The sequence below is a fragment of the Muscardinus avellanarius genome (genome assembly GCF_963383645.1).
Source record: "Muscardinus avellanarius genome assembly, chromosome: 19".
Taxonomy (NCBI): Eukaryota; Metazoa; Chordata; class Mammalia; order Rodentia; family Gliridae; genus Muscardinus; species Muscardinus avellanarius.
The window spans coordinates 41,249,444-41,260,331 of record NC_137805.1 but is presented as its reverse complement, the minus strand read 5'-3'; the positions used below and the strand labels follow the sequence as shown (position 1 = coordinate 41,260,331).

Below are 10,888 nucleotides of genomic sequence, written 5' to 3'. Positions count from 1 at the left end.
TGTGGTTCTGGGGATGGAACCCAGGGGCATTCTACCTCTGAGCTACACTCCCAGCCCTAGTTTATTTTTATTTTGAAACAGGGTCTCACTAGGTTGCTGAGAGTCTTACTACTTGCTGAGGGTGTCCTTGAACCTGTGTTCCTCCTGTCTCAGCTTCCCAAGTACTGGGATTACAAGGGTGCACCACCATGCCTGGCTTGCGTTCTTTTTTTTGTGGTACTAGGAACTGAACCCAGGGGTGCTCTACCTCTGGGCTATCACCAGCCCTATGTTACTTTTTATTTTGAAACAGGATCTTGCTAAGTTCTCATGTGCTGGCTTCAAACCTGCGATCCTCCTGTCCCAGCTTCCCAAGTTCTGGGATTACAGGTGCACACTACCACACCCAGCAAGGCTGCATTCTTAGGGGTCTTAGAAGTTGACACTTAAGCACAGCCTCAGAGGCCCAGGGCCACACCCAGTGCATCCTTCAGTCCCAGGGTCCTGAAGCACTCGGGTATGCCTGTGTGTCCATACTGCGTGTGTGGCAGGTGGGGACACAGAGAAGGTAGGTGAAGGTCTTAAGCCATTAGAGCTGCCAGACAATGTCATCTGAAAACACGCCGTGTGAAATATAAATCACAGTCAGCAACTTTCCTTCCATCCCATTTCTAAGCAGTTGTGCGATCGATCAATTTATACGTTGACTGGCTGTCTAATGCACCTTCAGTCTTCTCTCCGCGGCCTCCTGCAGGGGTGGGCAGTCCGGAAGGAGCCGGTCACCGCAGCTCCTGGAGCAGCCGGAGCACGTTGGCTGCGTAGGGGTTCTGCTGCGCAGAGGCTGCCTGCAGTGGCACCGGGTGGAGGCTGGCGTGCGGCGGGGTGAAGGGCCGGGGGCAGTAAAGCTCGTTCAGGAGGAGCCAGGTGGAGTCGGGGTCCACTTTCATCAGGTGCAGGAAGACGCTGAGGAGAGAGGCCAGGAGTGAGTGGGTGAGGGCGGTGCTCTTCCGCCCAGAGGCCGTTCACTGGGTCACCGAGAAGAAACAGATCCTACCAAGTCGCTTCGGATGGCAGAAGAAACTCACTTCAGTCCCCAGGACAGGACCATCAGGATGGTCCCAACAGGAACTGAGGCAGAGAGTTTCACATTCACTGACACGGAGTAAAATAGTCACTAGTCTGAGTGGAACAATATTGACATCAAACAAGCTCACGGCAAAGACACAGGCTGAGTTTTGGGGTGTAAAGCCCGAGTTTTCAAAAAGAAGAAAAACGCCACGGCCCGCCCTTCACTGCAGGCTGGTGCAGAGGAGCACGTGGGGTGGACCCCCAGGGCCTCTGTCCCGCCCGCGTGGGCCGGTCTTCGCTTGTTTCCAGCCCTCAGGTGGCCAGCCTGCTGCCAAGTCGGACAGCTGGGATCTTTCTGGCAACCAAGAGCCACAGATTCTCAGTGGTCTGCATGCACCCTCACGGCTCCCCTGGGAGGAGCCCACTTGCTGTGATCCACACAGGCTAGCAAAGGGTCCCAGCTGAGGCCTGTCCCAGGACCTCCTGACCCATGGCCTCTGGCAGAGACAGCTCTGATGTCCTCTTCACAGGACGGGCAGAACTCGAGGGCGCGAGCCACCAGAAACCCACCAAAGGCGAGGTTCTGTTACCATCAACTCTGGGTGACAACCCTTGTTTTTGGCTTTTGTAGTGCCTGGGAATGGACCCAGAGGCGTTCTGCCTCAGAGTTATATCCCTAGCCCCATTTTATTTTTTGTTTTGAGACAGGGTCTAAGTTGCTGAGGGCCTTGCTAAGTTGCTGACGCTGCCCTTGAACCTGCGATCCTCTTGTCTCAACCTCCCAAGTACCGGAGTTATAGGTGTGAACCACTGTACCTGGCTGGCTACATCTCTCATTTCTTATCTGCTCAACTTTTATTCCTAAACCATCAATCATGTGCCCCAGGCACCAGATGACCGACAGGCCCACAGGTGACTCAGGGACTCTGGCTGCAGTCTCCCGGAGGATGAGCCTGCCGCCCCGGCCCGCGCAGCACCTGCTAGTGGGGGCGCCTTCCTGCTTTGCCCAGGGGGCTGCCCCTTCTTTTTCTCTTTCAGCATACCCTTCCCATAAGCACCCACTGTCTGTCTACGGAACATCTCCTTTCTCACAGATTAGACAATTTAAAGAGTACACAAGAGGGCAGGGGGCAAGGCTGCTCTTTGCCAGGTTCCCAGCCAGTTGGCATGGCGCGGGGTATGCATTCAGTGAGCACCCACTGATTAAACAGGTCCTCACCGTCTGACTTGTTAGGTGCTCACAGTGACTTACAGGTGACGTCCCTTTCTGGGGATATTTACATTCTGTGAAGGGGTCCGAAGAAGCCAACTGCTTATCATCAAGAAAGGTACATGGGGCTGGACATAGTGGCACACACCTGAATCCCAGTGCCTCAGGAGGCGAGGCAGGAGGAGCACAAGTTTGAGGCCAGCTGGAGCAATTTAGTAAGACCCTGCCTCCAAAAAAAAAAAAAAAAAAGGTCTGGAGAGTAGCTCAGTGGTAGAACACCCACCCCTGGGTCCAATCCTCAGTATTGCAAAAATGAGTAAACACAAAGAAAGAAATAAGGAACAATATTGACCAGATTCACACTAACGTGACACCACTAGCCATGTAGCTGCAGGCAGTCGTATGACTTGTCTTGGCCTCACTTTCCTCATTTCTAAGCACTCAGGATTTTGCCAAGGTTTAAGAGAGATCAAGCCCAGCTGGGTGTGCTGGCACACGCCTGTAATCCCAGCACTTAGGAGGCTGAGACAGCAGGATCACAAGTTCAAAGCCAGCCTCAGCAACTTGGTGAGGCTTTCAGCAACTTAGTGAGACCCTGTTACCAAATAAAAACATAGGGCTAGGGCCATAGCCCCGAGGTAGAATGCCCCTTGGTTCCATCATCCCAAGTATCAGAGGAAAAAGAAATAATACATGTGATTCCTATTTACCAACTAAAAATACTCATCCCTCGTATCTGTGGGGTCCACTCATGGAGTCAACTAACCATAGACCAAAAATATTTGAAACAAAAAATGTACCAGTACTGAATGTGTTGACCTGTTCCTTGCCATCACTCCCTAAACATGGTGTAACAGCTGCTTAGGCAGCACTGACGTTGTGTCTCATAAGTGATCTAGAGACAATTTAAAGAGTACATGAGGATGTGCATGGGTTTTGTTTATATACGGGACTTGCGCATGTTAGATTTTGGTATCTGTGGGGGTCCAGGAACCATGCGCACTGAGGTAATTGCATATACCATCTATTTAGTAGAGTGCATTCCTTTCTTTTTGGTATTGGGGATTGAACCCAGAGGTGTTCAACCTCCGAGCTATACCCCCGGCCCTTTTGTTTTTTATTCTGAAATAGGTTCTCACTAAGTTGCTGAGGCTAGCCTTGAAATTTCAATCCTCCTGTTGCAGCCTTCCAAATACAGGGGTTACATGTGTGTGCCATTATATCTGGCTCTATTTTATTCTTGACAATTATTCTTGGAAGCCTCTAACATACTTTTGAGCATTAAGTAGGAACTTTAAAGCTTGCTAAATAAACTAAATTTTTGCTTTTTTTTTTTTTTTTTGGTGGTACTGGGGGTGGACCCAGAGGCTTTCTACCTCTGGGCTATACTCCCAGACCTATTTTATATTTTATTTGGAAACAGGGTCTCACTAAGTTGCTGAGAGCCTCACTAAATAGCTGAGGCTGGCTTCGAATCTGTGCAATCCTCCTGTCTCAGCCTCCCAAGTGCTGGGATTATAAGCGTGTGCCACCATGCCTGGCTTAAATTTTTGCCTTTTAACTTTGTTAATGTTAATTTTGTTAGTCTAAAAAATGTGTGTTCTCGGGGGACTTGGGTCTTGACTCTGTGAAGCCATTTTGCTTTCTTCCTTGGGGTTCTTCCACCACCCTGGTACTGAGGATTGTGTCCGGGAGGTGCTCTACCCCTGAGTTATACACCTAGCCCTTCTGACTTTTTATTTTAAGACAGGGGCTTGCTAAGTTGCCAAGGCTGTCCTGGAGCTTGCAATCCTCTTGCCTCAGACTCCTGAATAGCCGGGATTACAGGCCTGCACCGCCACGCCAGCTTTCCTTGGGCTTACTAGCATGCTAAGGAGGCAGGAGAAGCAGGCTGAGGCACTTTGAATTTTTTCTGGGCCTGCTCTGTGCCTAAAAAAATTTAAGTTTTCTGTACTTAGGATAATCTTGTGTTTCTATCCTGCACCACAGCTACTGGAGAAGTGATTAGAATATTCTAATTCATCGTTTCCACTTCACCGCAGAAAGGAGATGGGGCCTGCGTGGGAGACAATTTTTGTTTAAAAACAAAAATATCTTTGATAATTAGAGTGGCAAGGGAAATGATAAAGAAGCGTACCAAAAATGGGAAGCAGATTCCTATTTACACGTGACACAGTTGACAGTTTTCCCTGGTGCCAAATACTGTTAGAATGCAAATGGTTTCATTTGATTTTTTTTTTTTTCCCCTTCAAGAACTGGAACAATTTCTCAAGCAACAGCACGGCGCTCTTGCTTCAAGGAATATTTTTATCTGGGCAAAACCAGCAAAGCAGTGCTACCACCCAGCTTAGCCATAGCACGCCCCGTACTTCTGTGGCATGAAAGTATGGTAACATTCATTTTCTGAGCCCTTTTAAGAAGTGCTAAATATGGATGCTGTATTCATTGGTAGAAAAAAAAAGAGAAAGAAAAAAAGCTACTCTTCGCCCTGCGAGAGCTCCAAATAAGATGCTAAGAGGAAAACAAAGACAAAATGTATGCAAAGTTTATAATTTTTTTTTTTTAAATTAAGCCAGAGCCAAACTCTTGGAAGAATTACTTTGGGCCTCATTTCTTTGCTCTTGAAGGGGTAGATACCCCGGAACGGCAGGCAGCAGATTATTTTTATATAGTACTGGGGATTGAACCCTGGCCTCCTGCATGTTCCGCAAGCGCTCTACCACCGAAGCAAACCAGGCTGTCTCGTGACCCTGTCCCCTTTCTCCAGGAGGACGGCCACAGCCCGCTCCCCTCCTCACAGGTTTATTCTAAGGCTCTGAGGAGAGGAAGTACAGGGAAACACTTTGAAGTATATAATGAAAACAGAGAGAAAGACTGTGTGTATATCTAAGGAATAATTATCACTACCCGTTCTAGCAGCACCACCACACCATGGATAATTCCCAGACACTCTGAAAAGGGCAAAGCATTTGTCTTTTTCCCCACTCTGAATCCCTCCACGCTGATGTGGTGGGGTCCCAATTCTCAGCCAACAGGGCTCTAATTTTGCCTCTTATTTTCAGGAAGATACAAAGGCAGTATGCTTCGCCCTCCATGCACCTGAGGCAGGGAGCAAACACTGTGCCAGGCAACCAGATGGCTGGCAGCATGGCCGCGTTCCTGCTTGGTGAGAGGCACGTGGCCTCAGGACCCTAGGCACCGACAAATCCTGAGCCTGGAGGTGGCTTCAACCGCTGGGAGGGGAGCCCGAAGCCTCAGAGGTCTGGTCTGAGGGCCCAGTGGCCCGGCTTTGTTCCAAACTCTGTTACCACTTTGTTCTGGGGCCAGTTCCTGCCTAGTCTGAGCTGGGAAGAGGGACTCCCAGGAAGAAAACTCAAGTCCTCAAAGCCCTTTCTGCATAATCAAAAGCCAGAAGACAAAGGCCAGACCTCTGCTTTGAAGTGACTGGGGTAACTGCCTGGAAAATGTTCCCAATACATCTTGAGACACGGCAGAGATGGCTGCTGAACATGCCAAATGGCCGGTTCCATCTTTCTTCAAACCCAAAGAGAAACATTAAAAGAAAATATATGTGTGTACACTATTTAACTCCTGAGCAAAAATTTCTTCCTCCTTCCTCCAGGCCCAAGTCAGTGGCTCTGGGGAGCGCAGTTATCAAGAGATTACCTGTCCCCAGAGCACGGGAGGCACTCAGCTGTGCCTCATGCCTTCGCGTGTCCCCAGGCCAGTGATTATCTCTCAATAACCTGTAGGGCTGTGTAGCTTAAATGATAACTTGACTTTAAAAAATTTAGAACTCGCCGTTAGGCAGTTTCTAAGCAACCTCTGTTTCCATGGCAAAGAAGCCTGGTGTTTATACTGATTTTTCACTTAAAATGCGGTTTATTGAATTTCACTTCGTGCAGGCAGCCATTTCCCTGCACTTCAGCCCTCTCTACCACTGACGGGCATCAGTAAGCACCTAATAAACTCCAGGTGCCACACCGACAGAAGCAGCCATTCCTTGAGGACCAGTATCGGGGTGCTCCGTGAGGAAGCTGGGCTGTGGTGATCTAGGAGGCAGGGAATGTGCTACTGGAGTCTGGTCAGCTGGGTTTGGGTCTTATCTCTTTGTGGCTCATCAAACATTTGCTAGCACCTGGTGCAGCCCATGCTCTGTGCCAGGTCTGGAGATACAAAGATGGATGGACAAAGGCCCAGGTCTCAAGGCTCTGACTGGTGGGGAAAATAGAGATCAGAGGCCATCCTGGAAGGTGTGCACGGTGGAGCTGGGGGAGGAGTCCTGAGGGGGGACTGGCAAGCCACTCTCTGTAAAGAAGGTGGATCGGCTCAGCTCTAAGGTGCCATCCAGCGCCGACAGTCCAGAGCAGTTCTTCAGCGTGTGCTCTGGGTCATGCCCCTCCCCTCCCCCAATATGGCAAAACCAAACAGAAATCCCTCTGCTGCAGAAGCAAATCCTACAGAGGACGTCCTCACCACCTCTGTCTAGACAGCATCTGCTCAAAGGGGACTCTAGAAAACCACCAGCCAATCAAGGCCCAGGAAAGCTAGATAAACTGTAACTGAAACGCAGGGCCTCCAGCTCTCTAGGGTGACAGGCTATTCTTTCTCTGTCAATTACTTGCTTGAGGGATCTGCTATTCCTTGTCTCTTTTTGGATTTATAAAATGCTCTCATGAGCTGTCAGGGTAAACGCCAGTGGTAAAGAACTTGTGGCTTTTGTGATCTGTTTGTTTGTTTATTTATTTATTTATGCCTTCTAAAGAAGTTATTTGGGGATGCCTCCTTAGGAACAGATACATATATCTCTATACGGGCACGACTAAATGCGATCAGAAAATAAACGCGCTTGTGGGAAAGCAGGCATAGCCACAAAGCTGTTTTAGTTTGCCTTTCGTTTCTGCTCTGGCGGAACAGCCTTCGCACCCTTCTTTTTTCTGGCCATCTCTTCTCCTGTTACCCCATGCATGGCGCTGCTGCGAATGAGGCTGCGTGTTGCCTGCGAGACAAATGGATGCTCGGGGTGTCGACGTGTCCTAGCCAGGAAGCAGTGGGGCTGTGTTTCCATACTCGGTAATTTACTCTAATGGGTCTCGGTTGATTGGTTAACCAGTATTTCAAGTCTGTCCTTTCTTGCTATTCAATTTAACTATCTTCCCCTGCACGAAGGTCGTTTTTTGTTTCTAAATGTTGGAAATGGAGGATTATGACTGGAAGCAACAATTTACTCTCCAAATAAATACTTCCAATTACCTTTGCAGCTATATATACGCTTTAGACTTAACTATATTTACGTGTTCAAGCCCATTCATCTATCGATCTAACTCTAGCACACACACGCTCACAAAGATCCATGTTAAAAATATTTAAATGCAACAAGGACAGAATTTAAAACCATCAGCACCAGTAGAAGTGTACGATGCTAATCATGCCCCTCAAGTACCGCAAGACAAAGTATCATGGATGCAGCGGAATGGCTGTTGCTTTGTGCATATTTAAAAGGATACGGCACTGAGGGGCCCAATCTGTCATAGACGATTCAGATCTAAGCAGGACCTGGAGGGGTTTAATCCCATGGGGCAGGATTTAGAGCGCCCCCTTCCATCTGGTCAGCGCTCCCACCTCCGGGTCTACCATAACAGAGCTGCCGGGCACTGACTTCAAGGCGGCCTCTGTGCCCACTGACTCGGGCCTCAGCGCTGGCTGGCTGCACGCTCGGCCACCTGCAGTGTTCCCCGCCCCTTCATGGAGGCATCTTGGTAGCAGCCTACATGTTTGTCCCTCTCCTCCCAGAACCGTTTTCCCGTAACCTGTGCTTTGGTACCAAGCCCTCACTGGTGAATACCTTAAGCAATGGCACCCCCAAAACTTGCTTCTGTATTTACTGCAAGGATGCTACGGACATTAGTCGTATCAGTATCCGTGTTCCTCTAAGACGACCACGGACGCATTTCCTTAGGGTTCAGTAACAAAGGAAGCCGTGCTTCTTTCTGAAAAGCTTTCTTTTTCTAAGTGTTTCTCCCAGGACGCACTGGAAGCTTCTGGCACGTGGTATTTCCCTCTTTGCCCTGTCTGTTAGAAAGCTCAGAGTCCAGCTGCAGCCTGAGTGAAGCTCTGCGTTTTACACGGGAAGCACAGCTCTGGCTTCATCTTGGTTATTACTTTTCCCTTTTAAAAGTTTCTGTCACTTCTTTCTTTTTTTACAAGATGCCGCAAGTCAATTTGAGAATTGGGGGAGTTTAAATAATGATTAACAACTACTATTTATTGACTTTTTACTCTGGGGCATTATTTTGTGTTAGGAAAAAATAATATACATGACTTTACTGAACCTTGTAATAATTGTATTAGGTGGAAAACAATAGATAGGCTTATTTCAGTCTCGTAGATGAGGAAACCGAGGCTTGGAGAAGTAAAGGAATTTGCCGAGGTGACCCTGCTACTGAACAGCCGCGCGAGGCCAGCTCTACCTTGGCACTCACCTTTGAAAACGCCAACTCTCAACACTGTGCTTGGCTTATAATAAGAGATCCGATAGGAACCGTCTGTCTTGAACACTCAGGAGGCTGGAGTGAGTGTGGGGCTGTAGCTGCTGTCTAAGGAGCTCAGTGCCAGACAGCACGGTGAACATGAGCGAGATCCCGGTTCAATCCTAGCACTGTCCCCACGCCCACAAGATAATCTTTTATACAAATACATAATAGTAAGACATGCAAGGTCATCTTCCTACTTTACTTGGTACTGATATTATCACTTTCACCCAAGCCCCTTAGGTGTTCAAGGCAGACGACAGACCCCGCCAAAGGACTAGAAGGCTACCCTGTGGTCTGCCAAGGTCAGACACAAACCAGAGTCCATTCTGTGCAGCCAGTGCAGCCACAGGCTTGATCTGACCCCGCGCCGAGTGTACCCACACACAACTACCCAGTGGGTGGTAAAACGGTTGACCCTGGCAGATTATCAGTCACATGACAACACCAAAGAAGCAGGGAAGGACCGGAGCATTTGATTTAAGCAGCGCAGAGGGCCCTGCCTTCAGATCTAAAACCCAGCAACCCACTTTGTTTGTAATCTGCATGGCAGATGTCTCTTATCTTTGACACCACGGAATCATGCCTATATATGCACAGTGAACAGCTTCAGATCTGAGTGTATTTTTAGAACAATGGGCCTTGAAAAGAAAGGCAGCAAGGTCTGTCAAAAGATGGGTACCAGGAAAGCTAAATACTTGGGTCTGGATTTGTCAACTATTAATCAAATGTCAAAAGGAAAAAATATCAGGAGTGCCCTCATTTCTATGCCGGTGTAATCGGAGGGGGAAACGGCTTTGCAGCCCAACCTCAAAAAAACTGCCCACACCACTTAAGGGGATGAGCTATTCATCCAAGCTCAGCTGAACTAACAGATCACCTCTGTGGCTCCTGATCTGTTCAAATATAATAGGCCTATGTGTGGGTGAAGAGAAGAGCTGGGCTCTAACCGGGATGAAATGAATGAGGCTGTGCCAGTCTGTGTTTATCTAGGGTTTGAAGGCACCGGCTGGTTCTTTGATGGGCTAGGATCCTACTGCTAGAAAGAGAGCAGGGAAGTCCGTCAGCAAATGAACCTTCAAACCTGCCCTAACTTCTCACACAAATAGGGCGGGAAGAGGTGGCACAATTAGCATGAAAAAGACCCTTTTGAAGTAAAAACCCCTGCCTAGATTTCAGTAGACTGAGCCGGCTTATAAGTAACATGCGGCATTGTGAGGGTAGAGGCCTCCTCTGTCTTATTTCCCCTGTCTCAGTGCCTAGGACAGTGTCTGGCCCCTCAACTAAGATGCACATCAAGTGGACACCAGGTGGCTTCCTGAATACCTAAGAGCAATTCCTTTGCAGGAAGACCCTACGAAGAGGATGTAGTGCCACCTCCAATTTATAGAGGAAAGAAATGAAACGCAAGGCGACCATGTCATTTGTTCAAGGCCACAAAGCTGTGAACCTAGTCTGTCCAGCTCTACGGTGGGGGCCTTTTGTCCTTATGCACACGGGTAGGTAGAGGAAGCTGAAAGGGCGCTGCTCCCTCTCCAAGGACAGCAGCAGTAACAGGTGCCCAGTACCTGAATGACCAGAAGGTGCGCCAGCTGGCCACGACCTGCTGGCATCCTGCATCCCCAGCTGGGCTCTGGGGTTGGCAGGAGGGAGTAGGACTTGGTAGAGACCAAGCAGCCTAAAAGCTTTGTTCCTCTATTTGTGTCTTGCCAGGCACAGACTTCATCTTTATAAAAATAGATATTACTTTGCCAGGCATGGTGGGTGGCACTTGCCTGTAATCCTAGTAATTGGGAGGCTGAGACAGGAGGATCACAGGTTTGAGGCCAGTTTCAGCAATTTAGCAAGATCCTGTTTCAAAATAAAAAATAAAAATGGCTGAGGGTGTAGTATGGTGGAGAAATGCTCATGGGTTCAATCCCTGGTACCAAAAACATAAAAAGTAAAACAAAACAAACCAGATACTACCTACTTCTGTTTCCTTTAAACCTAGGATGAAGGCTCATTGGGTAATTTAAGACCTTGCTGCAAGACAGGGAATCTCAGGAGCTAGGAAGAGGCTGCCCAAGGAGTATGGTTGTAATGGAGTTGGACCAGGCTC

The 10,888-nt window shown here is 48.5% G+C and overlaps 1 protein-coding gene across 1 annotated transcript in view; it reads right to left on the bottom strand.

Annotated features, from left to right (window-relative positions):
* Nucleotides 1–758: 758 nt before the first annotated feature.
* The window catches only part of TTI1 (TELO2 interacting protein 1), a gene marked incomplete at both ends in the record, with an annotated part of 29,699 nt that continues 19,569 nt past the window's right edge, over nt 759–10,888 (bottom strand). The window contains one exon of the mRNA XM_080716514.1: nt 759–942. Within this exon, the coding sequence (XP_080572640.1) occupies nt 759–942 (184 nt within the window). The remainder of the gene's footprint in view (nt 943–10,888) is intronic.